Source organism: Periplaneta americana, chromosome 6, assembly GCF_040183065.1.
Source record: "Periplaneta americana isolate PAMFEO1 chromosome 6, P.americana_PAMFEO1_priV1, whole genome shotgun sequence".
NCBI classification, from domain to species: Eukaryota; Metazoa; Arthropoda; class Insecta; order Blattodea; family Blattidae; genus Periplaneta; species Periplaneta americana.
Window position 1 is genome coordinate 166,024,903 of NC_091122.1, and position 19,110 is coordinate 166,044,012.

General features: G+C 36.5%; 1 protein-coding gene across 4 annotated transcripts in view; it reads right to left on the reverse strand.

The window, feature by feature from the left end:
- LOC138702016 (HEAT repeat-containing protein 5B) overlaps positions 1-19,110 on the reverse strand; it is a 267,228-nt gene that overhangs the window by 52,990 nt on the left and 195,128 nt on the right. For all 4 annotated transcript variants that reach the window (XM_069829495.1, XM_069829494.1, XM_069829493.1 and 1 more), the window contains 5 exons: positions 16,818-16,892; positions 10,366-10,641; positions 7,148-7,429; positions 5,216-5,405; positions 1,491-1,660 (listed from right to left, as the gene is read on the reverse strand). In XM_069829495.1, the coding sequence (XP_069685596.1) occupies positions 1,491-1,660; positions 5,216-5,405; positions 7,148-7,429; positions 10,366-10,641; positions 16,818-16,892 (993 nt within the window). The remainder of the gene's footprint in view (positions 1-1,490; positions 1,661-5,215; positions 5,406-7,147; positions 7,430-10,365; positions 10,642-16,817; positions 16,893-19,110) is intronic.

The window sequence follows — 19,110 nt, forward strand, 5'->3', positions numbered from 1 at the left end:
TTCTAGCTGTGAAGAAATACAATATGTGACGCAGTATTTTTATGTTAATATTGTTAAATTTTTAGTTTTCTGCTGAACTCCTATAAAAATGTTAATGGATTTAATAATTTAATACTAAATTAAATCAGTGATGATATTACTCGTAATAAGTAATTTTGTCCAAGGTTATAACCTAAAATAAAACTGTCTATATGTGACTAGGTTTCAGTTTCATAGAATGAACTGTTGCCATAACATGGGTTTACATGATTCAATTATCTTGTTTTAATAATTGTCGCAGTTTTTTTTTTTTTTGGAAAAAAGTAACGATGATAAGTGAAGATTACTGTAATGATTGATATAAATAAATTAAGCCTATTAGGCCTACTATATAATACTGTATATTGAATTTATTAACATAGTGTTATATTTACTCTGTAATTTGCCAATTATAGCTACATTTTACATTTTTGCCTGAAATGACTCTGTGCTTCAGTGGCTGGTCATGATAATATCTTTGAAAAATATTGGAGTGCACGAGGTCAAATGACTTTATTGTCAAACGTCTGGCATTAGACAACAACAACATTTTTGGCTATGATATCTGTAGTTAACTCTTTTTATTTATTTTTATTTGGTATTTTTCATTTATATCTACTGGGTGTTCAGTTCAAAGTGTGTCATGGCTCGCTGTATGTCGTCATGTGGCTAGTCGATGAGCCTAGAGAATTCGATCTTCCTACACTTCCGCAAAGGCGAATTACCTATGTGGTAGACAAGTTGCCTAGCAAGTACGTACCGATACGTACGGTAACGCTGGTAGTGACAGGAATGTGAACTGTTTAGAAATACGTAGTCTACAGAGGTGAGTTTTTTTTTCTTACTGTCGGGATATGGGGAGAGAGTCAAAACGATTACTTACGTATTTGCTGACATTAACTTCGACGGTCAACATGGACACGGAGCATTTGATTTGTATTGTGGAATGTTGCCGTATGCAACCGATGATAACAAATACCCTGTGTATGACTTGCGCGAGCAAAACACAGTTTGAAAGAGGTTATGGTAGCACACAGACCGTACAGACCGTCATCTGTTGCTACAATGTTCAAGTTATACCGTACACGTTCTCAAGTTCAGATTTAACGCCTTAAATATAGGCAACTTCTCTGACATAAAAGCTGAAACTCGCTTCAAATCGCTGACTCACAACAGTGATGTCATGACACATTTTGAAATGAACACCCAGTATATCTGTCTCTTTTATTTAGGTAGTATCTATTTTTTTTTGTTTTTTTTTTTTTTCATTTTCAATTTTTAATTTGTAATTACACTTGTATCTTGCAAAAAAAAAAAAGAATAAAAAATAAAAAATAAATAAATAAATAAATAAATAAATAAATAAAATAAATAAATAAATAAATAATGGATTGCAATGTAATGTTTAGAGTAACTATGATTATTTTGTTGTCCAAGACATTGCTCGGTCTGGAAACTCTTATTTCACTTACACAAAGAGTTGGCACAAGAGAAGACAGGTTAACATGACGAGGTGCAAACAAGTGAAGCTGTTGTAAACAAGCGGTTGCTTCAGCTTGAACCAATGGATCTTGATGATCCTGCATAATAGCACATGCACACAGGAATGAAGATCTGGCCATACAGACTGACGTGGTGTTGCCTGAAAAGCAAATCAAATATGAAGCATAAATACAAATATTTATTAGAACACAAATAGAGTGTGTTGGGGTAATTTGAGTATAAAAACAACCTTTTTAAGTTTAGAGACCCATAGCCTGTTACCATGATAAAATTTTACAGTCAATTTTCTATATGTTAGCACTGTGACCTTCTAGAATGATTCTATTGGATTTTCAAGTATGTTGGCTTCTTCTTAACATAATAAAGATCTTAAGATTAACTATACTCAATTTACCCCATGAATGGGAAAATTTGGGTACAATATTGAAGTGAAACATGCTTCAAAGTCCTTATAAAATCAAATTATCCCAACCATAGGATAGTGCATCTATCACAGAACAGAAAGCAGAGGTTAGGTAGGCATTTAACAATTTTAATTAGATCTAACAAGATAAAAAATTTCAGCTAATTCCTAAGTTCTTGATAAGGCATATTTTGTAAATTTAAAATACCTCCCATTCAAATCAGAGACAGGGAACACTTCGGATATTTATTTGTCTTTCAACAATCCATAATTTGTGTACGTGACATGATCTGGAACGAAATCTAGGTTAGTTGCCAATTAACCTAGAATTATACCCAAATTACCCCACGTTTGTAAACTGTAATTTACTAACAAACTATTAATGATATATTACTAAATTTATTAAAAATATGTTCTAATCATGTGTAATGTACACAATATTCCAACAATATTCCTTGAATGTGATGTGTCATTTCATAGACTTGTAAATAATAATAATAATAATAATAAAAACAGTTTCTTTTTTACCACGGAGTATCAGTGCGATCAACATAAATTTTTAACACTCCATAATAGGCAATTGTGAAATAAACAATATATATTAAATTGGCATGTGTTTGAAGATTAGATAAAGTTTTATTCAATACATTGTAACTTATTACCTCAACCCCACCCTATATACAGAATGAACCGTAAGTAATGTCATTAATTTCAGGGGTTATTCTTTGAAACATTTCAAACAAAACAGTTTAATACAATTTTGCTCGTTTTTGCTTTCTTTTCGAGATAAAAATTGTTTTATATGAAACATTTCATAATGTGTTTTGGGTTAACCATTGAATGAATTCCAAATATGCTCAATCAATTTAAGAGAGCAGTACTGGATGTTCAGTTCAAAGTGTGTCATGGCTCGCTGTATGCCATCACGTGGCTAGTTGATGAGCTTAGAGAATTCAATCTTCCTACACTTCCACAGAGGCGTATTACTTACCTGCCAGAGAAGTTGCCTAGCAAGTTCGGCGTTCATTCAGAAGAGTACTTACCAATACGTACGGTAACGCCGGTAGTGGCAGGAATGTGAACTGTTTGGAAACATGTACTGAGGTGAGTTTTTTCTTACTGTCGGGATATGGGGAGAAGGTTAAGACGATTATTTACGAATTTCATCATCATCATCATCATCATCCTCCTTCACGAATTAGGCCTCTGTAGACCTGTTTCGGCCCCATCTAGCAGTCTTCTTAAAGGTCTTCCTGGTCGACGATGTCCTCTAGGTTTATACTGCATCATAATTTTTGGGATTCTTGAATTTTCCATTCTTCTTACATGATCTAGCCAATTGAATTTGTATCTGCTGATTTTTTCTTCTACTGACTCTACTTCTAATTGTTCTAAAATTTCTTCATTCCTTTTTCGGTCTAAAAGAGTATATCCTGCTGTCCTCCTCAAAAATTTCATTTCCGTTGCTTTGATTCTGTTCACGTCTTTTTTCTTTAATGACCAAATCTCGCTTCCATATAAAAGGGTGGGTAATGCTAGTGTATTATATATTTTTATTCTTGTAGATTTTTGTACTAATTTAGCTTTTAATGCATTGTTTATTATTCCTAGAATTTGTGTAAATTTGGTAATTTTCTTGTTCACATCTTTTTCATTTTGATAAGATATTTCACAACCCAGATAATTGAAATTTTGCACTTGTTCGAGGCATTGGTTATTGTGTATTATCTTACTTCTGACTGGGTCTTGTCCTAAAAATGCCATTACTTTTGATTTTTGTGCTGAAATTTCCATCCCAAAATCTTTTAATATTTTATTTAAATAAAAAACATTAAATAAAATATTTACGAATTTGTTGACATTAACTTCGACAGTCAACATGGACACGGAGCATTTGATTTGTGGAATGTTGCCGCATGCAACCGATGATAACAAATACCCTGAGTACGACTTGGCCGCGCAGAACACAGTTCGAAAGAGCTTATGGTAGCACACAGACAGTACAGACCACCATCTGTTGCTACGACGTTCAAGTTATACCGTATACATTCTCAAGTTCAGATTGAACGCCTTGATTAATAGGCAACTTCTCTGACACCAAAGCTGAAACTTGGTTCAAATCGCTGACTCATCAATGGTGACGTCATGACACACTTTGAAATGAACACCCAGTATATTATGATAATGAATGATTGAAAGCATTTTAGTTTTGTCCTCTAAATCAAATTTTAAATTCAGTACAAGTGACACATTCTCTTTTTTAGTCCCATTTTCAAAGAAAAAAAAAAACGCTATATGCCAGCAGCAAATATGGTATAATATAAGATGAACAGATATATGAAATAACCAGACCACTACATCTCCAGACCCTTATATTTCAGAGAAATTAATTATTCTTCTTATTTATACTTGTGCTTCAAGTATAAATTAAGTTATATAGACTTTCATATCTGACCAATAATGAAGTGCATTTATAATATTGTGACAGCGACGTGAGATTCGAACTCACGACCAGCGTCCCGCAAGAGAGAAGATCGCGCGGAGCACTTTGGGATGGCGTGCGGCGGAGAGGGGAAAGGGCCAACGCGACGAGAGAGTGGAGAGAGAGTGCACGCGCATCTGGTGCTGGTAGAGAGGAGAGGGCTCTGGATTTTTCTGGAGTGCCATCTCTAGAGACACGTGGAACTTTCGAGGCTACGTCGCTGTGGTTATAAATTAAGGACGCGAAGGAACGACAGCAGTTTTTCAGTTATTCAGTCAGTGAGAAAGCCAGAGCAAGGAAGCCAGTCTTGTGTACCGGAGTTCGACTCGAGTGTGCGTCGCAACTGCGTCAGCAGCCGAAGGCCTGAGTTCGAGTGCAGTGGACCGCAGTTGGAGGGACCCGAGTTCGAGTACAGTGAACTGTCTCTGAAGGTCTGTGGTTCGAGATACTGTGAACTCGAGTGACTGAGATAGAAGAACTGTGAACTGAGAACTGATAGTTCTGATTTGTAAATAGTGCTTTGTATATATTAGTTAAGATTAACAGTTCATTGTTGTTCGTACTAGTCTAAGTAAATTGTCATTGTCGTCGGTGGAGTTTTATAACGAATACTGTGTTGAGTGAAAATCCAATTGTTGACGAGAGCGTTTAAGGTGAATTGTAGAAAGGAATTATTGTTGGAAGAATAAAATTTCATTGTTGTGAGTTAAATAAATTTACAATATGTTTTAATAATTTTAAATGTGAGTTTTCTTGAAGATAGTTATACATTTCAAGCTTCTCCAGTTTGCCAAGGTGAAGGAGCCTACCTTGCAATTCAGGTCCCACAGTAGTGATCAGAGCTGACAAGACTTTGCCGATGCACTGATGAACGTCCACGTAAGACTGTGGCACATTGAGGAGCAGTTTGAGGGCTAGGGACAGCGTTGGTTCCACATAACCTCGGAACATAGGTCCACCAGAGTCGGCGATTAGGGCCAGTGCATGCAAAGACCACACCTACAACAACAGATTCATCAAAACATTATTTTTGTGAAATTACATTAAAATCCAAATGTGTGTTTAATATCAAACGTAAAATGTTGTACTCAATGACTACAAATCAATACAGTAGGATATCATCTCCAGCTTTATAGGTCACAGAGACTTAGAGCCTACAGTGTAATAAATATGGTTATTAATGGAGAAAAATTCGCTTTGGAACCGGGGATCGAACCTGAGTCCCCAGTTCTACGCACTGGGTGCTCTAACCACTGAGGTACTCCGAGGCTCAATCCATGCACTGGATCGAATCTTTCTCCTTTGATACTTTCCCTTACTCCGTGTTCGACATATATATTATATTAAGTCACCAGTCATCACACATGGAGCGCACTCATTTGAATGACTTGGTGGCTGGGACTCCACAGTATATATGGGCTATTCCATCTCAAATCGACCGAAATATAGAGAAAATTGACCTTGCAATTTTTAAATACAATGAAACTTTTTCTGTCCATAGACAACTGTGATACAATGCTTTGTGCAAAGTTTGAGGCATCAGAACTTCATAGTGTTTAAATTAAAAATATTTAAATTTATCGTATTTTCATAAAATTAGCAACTTTAAACTGTTGTGGCTCCGAAATCCTTTCACCCAATGATCAAAATCATGGTTTATTTTGATGCTGAAAAGTTAAAGTTTATATTGACATGTAAACAGTTTTCTTACTTTTTATGGAAATGGAGAAATTTAGATTTTTCTTCATTAAGATGCCTTTGCCCACGAAAAAATATTTTTAAAATAAATGGTTAGATTCCGCATTGAAAGTACAAATAAACACTTTTTTTACTGGTGCACTGTTGATAAAGTACTGAAAATATCTAATAAGGAAAATAAATAGTACGCGTGTGAGCTAACCAGCTGACTGTGAGGTGGGATCTAGCCGAAGGAAGCAAGGCCAGGAGACAAACACGTGATGTTTCGTCTAGTAGCGCATAGCTGGGCTAGCTTTATCACAGGTTTTCATAAACACAGGAGTAAAATGACGCCCAAAGCTCGCTTATCTTCATTTCTCGGCCAGTGCGTGCGGTACTGCGCCGTTCAAGTCCAGGCATATGAAAATAATTTATTTAATACCCTCGAAACTTATTGCCGTGACACTAAGCAAACAATTCCAAATCCCTCTTAATAATGCAAGGTTTTTTCTCAATATTTTTTTACATTTTTTACAAATGGGCAAAAAGCCTAAAAGTAAGTAAAATCAGATTATCTCTCTCTCTCTGTATATAATAAAAATAAGGATTACTTCTTGTCATAACCTACCAAATGTCAGCTTCAAAATGAGCTCTCGTTCAATGTTCTGCAGTAAATGGTTCCAGAGTTCTGAGCGCTGAAAGAGGCTTGTTTTTCTAAAATAAGCTAAATTTGTCGCTCAAGAATACAAAAACCGTTTGACTTCCGATAGTATATTTTTGAAAATGCACTCTCCTCAGCACCTTGTATAAATAGGAAAAAAATTAGGGTATAAAAAAAATGCGAGGTTTTTTACTGATCGATTTCATATGGAATAGCCCATATGCACTTTTGGACGAATAAAAAACTTCAGTATTTCTGTTGCTCAATTACATTATCTAGCAATGACTGAATGGTCAACATCCCACACCATTGCCACTCATTCACTTACCAACTGCCAACTCTCCAAAACTAAAAAAAACCCAACATCATAATTATGTTTATATTTTTAATGGAATCAGTTTACCTGTACAACAGGAGAGGTGGCATCCTGGGCCAGTGCTAGCAATATGCTAACACTGGTATTGAGATGCTGACTGGACCCCATGCCTCCCACATAGCGATGGAGACAGCCCAGAGCAAGTGAGTGTCCAGTCCGCGAGGCCACATCACGAGCTGATTTCAGTCTATCGAAACTGGTCTGTGCCAACTCTGCAGTGAACCGAGAGTCGCCCACAACTTGTGCCATTCTGCCGAGTGATTCTCCAGCCGCACACCTCAGAATTGGATTACTGCTCGTTAGTGCACCCTATAACAGACAAACAAAAAAGTTTATTTTTTCTTGTTTATTTAAAAGTTGGTATCATATGATGGTGATACAATACTCTTAATAAAGTATGACCACAGTCTAGTATATACAGTTACGAAGCTCAATACGTAGTAAATATGCATCCATAGATTGTTGTTGTTTTCTAATGCCAGGCGTTTTACAATAAAGTCATTTGACCTCTTGCACTCCAATATTTTTCAAAGAGAAAATGGCAAGTTGTAGCCGATTTAAGTGAACACCATATTTTAACGTTTTGGTGGCTACTTCATTCACACACAACCCCCAGAATGTCTGGAGGACCACACCTGCTGTTGGTCGACGGGTCCATTGGACCTAGCTGGGAGATCTTGTTGATCACCAGCTTTCCCTCCTTAAGCCACTGGAGGACGATTTTAGTGCCATAGCAGGTCAGCACTAAGAACAGAAAAGTAGAAAGAGGAGGAAGGAAAGTGAAATGAACCCCTAGGCCTCGAATGCTCTAATGTCGTCGGGGTCGAAGAAAATAAGAGTTCAGTCAGAGGACTGGATAGGAAAGGGTAAAGAGGGAATTAGGTATTGAATAGAGGAAAATTATACCAAATTCAGTCATTAACTCATCAAGCTGACCAGTGCTAATTGATGAGTAGCCACTAACCACTAGGATCGCTAATATCGCCTCATTACAGATAATGTGAAATAGTACCGGCACAGTCTATTGTTCCTAGCATCCTCACAACTCAAGCTTCGTGACTGTATATACAGTAAAGCCCCTATTATCCGTCACCGTATTAACCGATTGATGGATTATCCGACTATCTTTCTCTTTTGCTCTTTTGTTTTGCAGAAAAAAATATGAGTACTGTACATTATATTAGTAAAGAGCGAGTTTTACAAACTTTTACCCTTATGCAGTATGATCTACTCTTCGAGTGGTTGTACTATGTGACTTCTATGCAAAATATCTTTCATAGGTGTCAAAAGGAAACGTGTTTGCTACGAAAAAAAAAATGCAAGTAACTGAGTGGTTTGGAAAATGAGAAACTGTCGCATCACAATACGAGATAGGAATTACAGCTGTGCGCGATTTAATGAAAAACAAAATATAAAGTGCATCAAATTTGTAAATCTACAACATGAGACCTCTACTATTCCTATCTTTCCAGAGACAGCTGTCATAAGGAGTTTCCTTGGCCATTAAAAACCCGTTGTTGAAAACTAGACTTAAATTAGGGAACTTATGATCCACTGCCTAGCGTGTTAAAAGAAAAGACGACGGGGGAAATGACGAAACTGTATTATGCACTTAGTTTATGAACACCTTTTATAGTACGGATTATCCGATTTTTTCGATTAACCGTTCACTCTACCCCCTTCATTATCATGGATAATAGAGGTTCTACTGTACTAGACTGTGGTATGACTACTGGGTGTTCATTTCAAAGTGTGTCATGACGTCACTGTTGTTGGGTCACCGATTTGAAGCGAGTTTCAGCTTATATGTTAGAGAAGTTGCCTATTATTTAAGGCGTTCTTCAATCTGAACTTGAGAACGTGTATGGTATAACTTGAACGTCGTAGCAACAGATGGCGGTCTGTACGGTCTGTGTGCTACCATAACCTCTTTCGAACTGTGTTTTGCGCCGGCAAGTCGTACGCAGGGTATTTGTTATCATCGGTTGTGTACGGTAACATTCCACAACACAAATCAAATGCTCCGTGTCCATGTTGACCGTCGAAGTTAATGTCAACAAATATGTAAGTAATCGTCTTAACCCTCTCCCCATATCCCGACAGTATGTATTTCCAAACAGTTCACATTCCTGCCACTACCGGCGTTACCATACGTATCGGTACGTACTTTTCAGAATGAACGCTGTACTTGCTAGGCAATGTCTCTGCCTCTTAGGTTATACACCTCTGCGGAAGTGTAGGAAGATTGAATTCTCTAGGCTCATCGGCTAGCCACATGACTGCATACAGCGAGCTCTGACACATTTTGAACTGAACACCCAGTATATCTTCGTGATTACTTAAATGGTCTGCATAATAAACAGGCAAACGGCAACAAAAAGAAACAATCACAGTTAACTTTAATAAAATGTATACTTTCATGGGAAAAATTGTTCCGGGGCCGGGTATTGATCCTGGGGCCCTTTGCTTAGCACATGAATGCTCTACCGACTGAGCTACCCCAGGAACTATACACGACACAGTCACAATTCTTCCCTTTATATCCACACAACTCAAATGGGCTGACAAGACACCAGAAACCCAACTTTGAGTGCACACAATTTATTTATTTATTTATTTAATCTGGCAGGATTAAGGCCATAAAGCCTTCTCTTCCATCCACAATTCTATGTGACTTAATTTTTTTTTTTCCCGTTGTTGGTAACTCTATAGCATCTATTAGATGCTTTATGGTTGTGCTAACAGATGGAGTTATTTGTCAACAATGTGACGCTGAAATGTGTGTTCAGGTTACTGCCCAGCGACAGTTCTGATGCATTTTTATATATGTGACGATTGGTTAATTAATATTAACCCGGCACACTCACAATCACACTCACATTCATACAAATTTCCAGACTGTAGACATCCAGGGAATTTTTCTTCTTCAAGAAAAATTCACCGAGAGCTCAGCTCGGGAATCGAACCCAGGACCTCCCGATCTGGAAGCCAGCATGCTGACCAACAGACCACGGAGGCAGTCAAATTTTTCCTTTCAAATTATTCAAGCCTGCTTCACAGGGAGCTTTTACCTGAAAGCCAGATTTGCATGAAATGTATACAGTCAAATGTCGTTTTATCGAATGCCAGTTTAACGAATTCGTCAGAACAATGAAAAAAAGTATTTCAATTGTACGAACGTCAATATAACGAAAATTTCACTACAAATTAATAAAAATTTAACCTTCATGACACATCTTACTTACAATAATGAGAGCTGCTGCTGACTTCTTGACATCCTCTTGCCCAAATGTAGTTTTGGTCTCTGTCAGTCCTTTCAGACCACTAAGGACAGCAGTGAACACATTCATTTGTACGGCCTCTTGGCGTGAAGACTTAGCATGACGTATGCATTCTGCGAAGTGGTCTAGCATCTGCAAGCGATGCTTGTTGGCAACACGGGGGAAGATCTGACCAAACAACGACACTGACATGTCTATCACAGCCACTCCCAGTGGTAGCGGACCTGGTACCAGCTCGCCCTAAAAAACAATTAAAGTCACATAACGACCTTCCTATACATCTGTATATTATGACTGCAACTTTCATATACATCCAAACTGACACCCTTCTCATTTACAAAAATATAACCTAAAGGTACGGTCACACGTCGCTACTTTTGCAGCGCTACTTTTATACTGTAGCTGCAAAAGTTGCGTGTCGTGTTCACATGTAAGCCAAAAGTAGCGTGCTGCACGCTACTTTTAGTGCTGCACAACCTGAGCGCTGCAAAAGTTGCAACTGGAAGTTGCAAGTCTGTTCACACGCAAGGCGCTACTTTTTCAGCCGCAGTCATGCTGCAGGTTCCCATCTCCGTGTTGGCTTCTCAATATACATTTTGTGGTTATGTTCGCATTATTAAGAAACTCATGCGAAAGCTTCCTTATCTATTATTTATTTTTCTGTCGTATCTAGTATTCAGAAATTGATATTTTTACTATAAAGCTTTTAAAAACGCCTGTATACTTAAATGATAACCAACAGTATACAGTATTCACGTAATCAATGTTGGCAACCCTCCTGTTTGGAACTACGCTACGGAAAATTTAAAAAATGAATTTAATCGTCAGACTATGCTCAGACTGTGTTGTGTATTTAATAACTGTTACAAATAATTTATTTTCATCACATTTAACATTAAAATATATCCAAACAATAAAAGTATCATTGGCACATTTGGGTGGTAACACTGGTTGCAACCGCAGCAAAAGTTTCAACAAAACCGATATCAAAAATGCTGCGGCTGCAACTCTGAGAACCCTGTTCACACGTCGCTACTTTTAAGTTGCGCGCAGCATGGAAAAGTAGCGGACAGCAGGTTCGGCAGCCGCTACTTTTCGGGTTGCACCGTACAAGAGTTGCACAGTTTTTTGTACTGCAGCGCTACAAAAGTAGCGACATGTGACCATACCTTAAGTTACAAACCTGATACAGTACCTACATTAATTCTATAAAAGATGAAAGAAGGATCAAATTTTGCACTGATCACTAATACCAGACTGATTTACATATTTAAACTTTTTTTGATGGTGAAATCATTGCAATAAGTGAATGTCTCAGGAACCTTCTATGCCACATTAATAAATTTAGGAATGCAGTTATATTGTCAGACTTCAAAGCAGCTATTCTATTAATCGTCTCTAAACACATACCTTCATCTCAAACACCAGAAATAACTAAAATGCTCTCTCAATTAAAATCACTCAATAAAAGAATTGTATTCCAATGGATTCCATCCCATTGTGGAATCCTGGGGAATGAGATTGCGGATGCTTTAGCAAAGAAGGGCAGCATTGCTACTTACAGACCTGTTACTAAATCTACGTATTACTCTGTGAAAAGATTTATTAAATCTATATACTTAGACTTCAACAAACAAAATTTGATAACTCAATCCCAAGGAAAAAAATGGAACTCCCTGCATCAAAATCCACAGTTAATTCCCGATTTACCACGAAAATCGTCTGTAGCTGCATTTAGATTGGCAACAGGCCATGATTGTTTGGCCAAACACCTGCATAGAATTGGAATATATCAGTCCCCTAACTGCCTACTGTGCAACTCAAATCAAGAAATGGATTCGGAACACCTCAAAATCTGTGCTTCAGTGGCTGGTCATGATAATATCTTTGAAAAATATTGGAGTGCAAGAGGTCAAATGACTTTATTGTCAAACGCCTGGCATTAGAAAACAACAACAACAACATATTTAAACTTTTTTTTCCCCCAGCCAAAAGTGCCGTTGTTTTGGTATTGCAGTTAATTAGGTGCCAGTTATGAGGGATTTTACTATACAGTGTATCAGAACAGATGGTATGTGCAACCTGTAAGATGTGGTCAGATAGTTTTTTGTCTCTTGGACTAGAAATTCGAGTTATACCTGCAAATGCGTAAGATTTATTACTTATAGAGATTTTCAGGCTTGTTTATTTATTTTGTGTAAAAATAATAGAAAATGATAGCACAATTGAAGGGCTCAGAGCCAAAGGCGACTAACCCACAATTACAAAATGAGTAAATAACAGTTGATATTAAGAGGATCCTGACAAAAATGATTGGTTTCACAATTTATTTTAATTCGTCTACATTGAATAAATACTTACTTACTGGCTTTTAAGGAACCCGGAGGTTCATTGCCGCCCTCACATAAGCCTGCCATTGGTCCCTATCCTGAGCAAGATTAATCCATTCTCTATCATCATATCCCACCTCCCTCAAATCCATTTTAATATTATCCTCCCACCTACGTCTCGGTCTCCCTACAGGTCTTTTTCCCTCCGGCCTCCCAACTAACACTCTATATGCATTTCTGGATTCGCCCATACGTGCTACATGCCCTGCCCATCTCAAACGTCTGGATTTAATGTTCCTAATTATGTCAGGTGAAGAATACAATGCGTGCAGTTCTGTGTTGTGTAACTTTCTCCATTCTCCTGTAACTTCATCCCTCTTAGCCCCAAATATTTTCCTAAGCACCTTATTCTCAAACACCCTTAACCTATGTTCCTCTCTCAAAGTGAGAGTCCAAGTTTCACAACCATAAATAACAACCAGTAATATAACTGTTTTATAAATTCTAACTTTCAAATTTTTTGACAGCAGACTGGATGATAAAAGTTCCTCAACCGAATAATAACATGCATTTCCCATATTTATTCTGTGTTTAATTTCCTCCCCAGTATCATTTATATTTGTTACTGTTGCGCCCAGATATTTGAACTTCTCCACCTCTTCAAAAGATAAATTTCCAATTTTTATATTTCCATTTCGTACAATATTCTCGTCACGAGACATAATCATATACTTTGTCTTTTCGGGATTTACTTCCAAACCTATCTCTTTACTTGCTTCCAGTAAAATTCCCGTGTTTTCCCTAATCGTTTGTGGATTTTCTCCTAACATATTCACGTCATCCGCATAGACAAGCAGCTGATGTAACCTGTTCAATTTCAAACCCTCTCTGTTATCCTGGACTTTTCTAATGGCATACTCTAGAGCAAAGTTAAAAAGTAAAGGTGATAGTGCATCTCCTTGCTTTAGCCCACAGTGAATTGGAAATGCATCTGACAGAAACTGACCTATACGAACTCTGCTATACATTTCACTGAGACACATTTTAATTAATTGAACTAGTTTCTTGGGAATACCAAATTCAATAAGAATATCATATAAAACTTCTCTCTTAACCGAGTCATATGCCTTTTTGAAATCTATGAATAACTGATGCACTGTACCCTTATACTCCCATTTTTTCTCCATTATCTGTCGAATACAAAATATCTGGTCAATAGTTGATCTATTACGCCTAAAACCACACTGATGATCCCCAATAATTTCATCTACATATGGAGTTAATATTCTCAAAAGAATATTGGACAAAATTTTGTACGACGTCAACAAAAGTTATATTCCTCGAAAGTTACTACAGTTAGTCTTGTCCCCCTTCTTCAAGTTAGGTACGATTATGGACTCCTTCCATTATTCTGGTACAATTTCCTTTTCCCAAATAGCAAGTACAAGCTTATAAATTTCATTAGATAATGCGCTTCCACCCTCTTGTATTAATTCTGCTGGAATTTGATCAATACCTGGAGACTTATAATTTTTCAGATTTTCTATCGCAATTTCGACTTCAGAGAGTGTGGGTTCGGATATAAATGGCTCAGCAGTTTGTATTTCAATTTCGTCCCGATCATTTCTATTTGGCCTATATATATTTAGTAGTTGTCCAAAATAGTTTTTCCATCTGTTCAGAATTGAATGAGCGTCTGCAAGCAAGTCACCATTCTACATTGAATAAATACAAAAAATATCATGAATCTATAACAACAATGTATAGTTTTGAAAAAAAGACTTAATAATGAACAATACAAAATTGTGGGTTGGTCGCCTTTGGCTCTGAGCCCTTCAATTGGAGCATTAAAATACATTTTTATTTATATATGTTAAAAATAATTAAACAAACTTCTATGCACCTTAACAAATTTTTCTCTCAATTTCACTCTTCTATGTAGCTATATTTTCTGTTTTGTACCATCTCTCTTCTTCAATTTTGAATTCTCGTTTAAATAACTATTTTGTTATACTTTCTGTTTTTTTATTATGTCCTATTAACTGGTCTTCTTAACATCTTAATTTTTCTTATGCTTGCTATTATCTAAATTTGGTTCCAATTAAGAGACTGTTAATTTTTACTCAATTATCACAATATACTAGAGCATTCGAAAAGTAATGGCAACATAGTTACTGAATAAGTCACACGGAGTTAGTGTGCACTCGAAGTTGGTTGCTTGACGGTTGTCAGCCCACTTTGAGGTCTGTGGATATAGAGGGAAAAATTGGATTGGTGTCGGTTAGAGTTCCCAAGTAGCTCAGTGGTAGAGCGTTGGTACGTTAAACCAAAGGTCCCGGGTTCAATACCCGGCTCCGGAACAATTTTTCCCTCGAAATTATTCAAATCAACTTTACAGGGAGTTATACCTGAAATCTTGATTTGCAACATAGTTACTGTTTCACACTAAATTTATTTAGGTTACTTTTGACATTACGTACTTCAAATATAGTCTCCTGCCATGTCAACAATACATTGCCAAATTCTTGGAAGACGGTGGACTCCATCTGCAGCAGCATTTCTGGATATCTCTCTCACTGATCAATCTAAAGTTCTGCGGATATCAACTCTTGATTGAAAGCGAATGTCTCGCTTCCACCCAACTTGCAATAGTTCAGTATGGTAGGACTTCTCTCCCACAAGTTTTTTATAATGCCCTAAAGCACTGAGTTGCATGTTTTTCTCTTGCTAGTTGAATTTTTATGAAGCACCTTTGTTCGTACCTTTAGGGCTATATTGTTCACTACAATTCAGAAACAGCCACTGTATTTACAAAATATGGCTACTTCGAGACTTTCAATATTGCAAATTTATGAAACGATTGCTGCTCTATTACGTACTTGATTTACAGCATTGTTGCCATTACTATTATTGAATGCCTTAGTATTAAAGTTCGATAATACAATGAAAAGGAATTTTGTCTTAAGTTTTGCATGCAATAAGGACAAATCCAAGTTATATATGGAATTTCGAAATTTAAGTTCGAATTTATGACTTTCTAAAAAGTATTTCAAATTACTTTCATATTCACTACTGTCTTAAAACCTCTATGAAATATTTTTTTTTTTTTATCCAATGCCACCAGGTTGTCTTTTCGACATTTCTGGTCTTCTCTCCTGGCCGTGGCTTAGTTGTAACCCACTTCTGAGGTTGGGGCGCCTGGAAGGCGGAGTTACATTACCCTGATGATGTGATAGGATGATTATGATAATGTGGTACCAGGAGTAAAAGACTATTTTACCTCCGGATAATTTTACCCTAATGGTACTCATTTTATATTGGAGTTAAATGGCAAGTTGAAGCCGATTTAAGTGAACACCATATTTTAACGTTTTGGTGGCTATTTCATTCACACACAACCCCCAGAATGTCTGGAGGACCACACCTGCTGCTGGTCGACTGGTCCATTGGACCTAGCTGGGAGATCTTGTTGATCACCAGCTTTCCCTCCTTAAGCCACTGGAGGACGATTTTAGTGCCATAGCAGGTCAGCACTAGGAACAGAAAAGTAGAAAGAGGAGGAAGGAAAGGGAAATGAACCCCTAGGCCTCGAATGCTCTAATGCCGTTGGGGTCGAAGAAAGTAAGAGTTCAGTCAGAGGACTGGATAGGAAAGGGTAAAGAGGGAATTAGGTATTGGATAGAGGAAAATTATACCAAATTCAGTCAATAACTCATCAAGCTGACCAGTGCTAATGGATGAGTAGCCCCTCCCTTTAGTTCAGCTCGTAAAATGATGCTTACTAACAGCTGCACCACGGGAAGGTAGGGATGGGACATTGGGTATTTGTCCAGGTTGGTTCCTTAAAGCCTTCAATGGGAAGGATTAATGGCTCTCCCCACTGTATCCGACAGATACCCTTTTGCAGCCGAAATATGACATCTCAGTTTCATTGAATTGTATATTTTACTACTCACAAGTCATTCACTTTCGAAGGTATTTTTATACAGTTTTCACGTAAGCTCTTCTTCCCACCAATCCATAAAAACATATCAACATCTCTCATAAGAGAAATATTTCTATTTGAGAAAAGCAAACTGTACTTACAAGAGGCACTGGACGATACAGGCAACATGAATCATGCTCCAATGCGCCTGAACCAGCAGCACTATTGGGTTGAAGCTGAGAAGAAGAAAATATATTTCATTATCATTTGCAAGTAAGGAGACTAGAGAGCACATACTAACATAGCTAAGAATGGATAGAGAATTCTTCGTACCAGTCAAGTTACTTCCAATTAAATGAAAAATTAAGATAGTAGTGTATGATATTATTACTTAATGGACAATGTAACTACCTAACTAAGCATGGGGAGGGAGGACTAACCCAGGAAACATAGATGACTCAAAATGCAGAGCTTCAGATACTGAATTTTCACTGAGGAAATGAAACGTAAATAAAATTAAAATATAAAAACAGTTTGACAAATTTTGGAGCTTGTTTCTAAAAAGGTATCAAATCCAACTGAACAAATTTTACAGGAGAGCAAAAGAACTTACTGATGCTACAATAATTATTGTAATATATCAATATTTGATTTAGGGTTTTTATCTGTACCTCTTTGAAGTTTTCTTACAGAAAATTTTAAGCTATTCCACATTTTATTCCAAAGTTATAGGGAATTTAATTTTGGATTTGGTACATTTCAGCATAAAAATTAGAAAAGATTTATATGCAGTGCACTTAATGACTAAATAACTTACAATAATAATATATTTTGTGACATTTAGTATTAATTACAATGTTGTTTCACATATAAGACAACATTTAAAATTAACATCTTGTCTCAGCAGCAACAAAGGCAAAACTTATTACACATCATAATGAAAGTCAATAACATTAATAAAGGTGCATCTGATGCCATGTTATTTACTTTCACGATTTTCTTGTAAGGTGAAATTTTCTATAATTCATATCTCCTAACAAAAAGTAGACATATTAAGTCATTTTTCTTAGTTTGTTTTACATGGCTACAGTTAGATATTTCTTTCAGTTGAACCAAAATACGATCATATCTTATCCCATTTCTGAGCATTTTGTGCGTACATATTGGCATCACTGCATATGTAGAGTGTAGACCTACTAGTGTTGTTGTAGGCTTCACTAATTTTAAAGCCTTTAGCCCTTGGATCTGTCTTTTACGAGATTTTATGTCTTTGTATCCCTTTAAACATTTTCTTTGGCTCACAGGATCTGAATTGGCCCAATATCACTTGTTTTCACATAACACACCATTATCTGATATGGATAACATTTTACAAACGTTATTATATTTGTATGAAATTTCAGGTTTTTCACTTCCAGCAACTTTACGCTTTTCCTGTCCAGTATTCTTTGTTTACAATGAATTTGCAGATATTTTATGCTTCCTTTATTTGTCAGTACATTCTGGCACATCAAATATCAGAATCTATTTTTAGCCACATCATTGAAAGAGGAGTTGGTACTTTATGCTATGAAAGCTGAAGCGGATCTGGTATGTTTTGCTATAAAATGTAAATTTAGACGACCTCTATACACGGTATTAGAAACTTTTTACAAAAATTCCTTAGTCTTCAGATTTCGAAACCTAGTAGGTATGCACTGCCGCATGTACCGGTAACTCAATTTTCGAAAATTATGGATTTGGTACCTTTTGGAAACAAGCTCCACAATTATTATACAATCCTGATTGTAATGATAGTGTAAAGTTTGTTCAAAATTATTTCGAGCTGCATGTCTGAATTTTCTTGTTCTAAAACTACGATCTTTATCATCTAAAGTATATCACGTTATTTACAGTAACGACATAAGTTACAAGAAGTGATTTCATGATCGCCATATCTTAGTACCCCAAACAACGAGCATGAAAATAATTACGATAACCTGATAATGGAACCACAGAGCATAATGCAATATTACAGACAGTTCCAATATCATTCGTTAAAGGGGAGGAAACAGATTATCATATTCCCTCATTTTAACATGCATATTACGAAGAATGACTCTAAAAACTGTATTTTATAAATTCGTATCTCCCTCATCAAAAAATTCTATTTTCGTCATTTTTTAAATCATTTGCTTGTCTCAAATAATCTAGCAGGATCGTCAGGACTAGCATGGCCTGGAATACATGTCGTAAATAAATTTATTTCAAAGATCATAACTTACGTACACAACAAATTCTTATAACCAAAGTCCTTCTGCCTCGTTCTATTTCTTCTAAAGGAATTGAATCTAACGGCATGCATACGTGCACACAACACATTAACAGACATGCAACTCAAATTCTGATCTTTGTTTTAAAAATTTAATAAACAAAGTGACTTTTGTGATTAATCTTAACATTATCAAGTCCAGT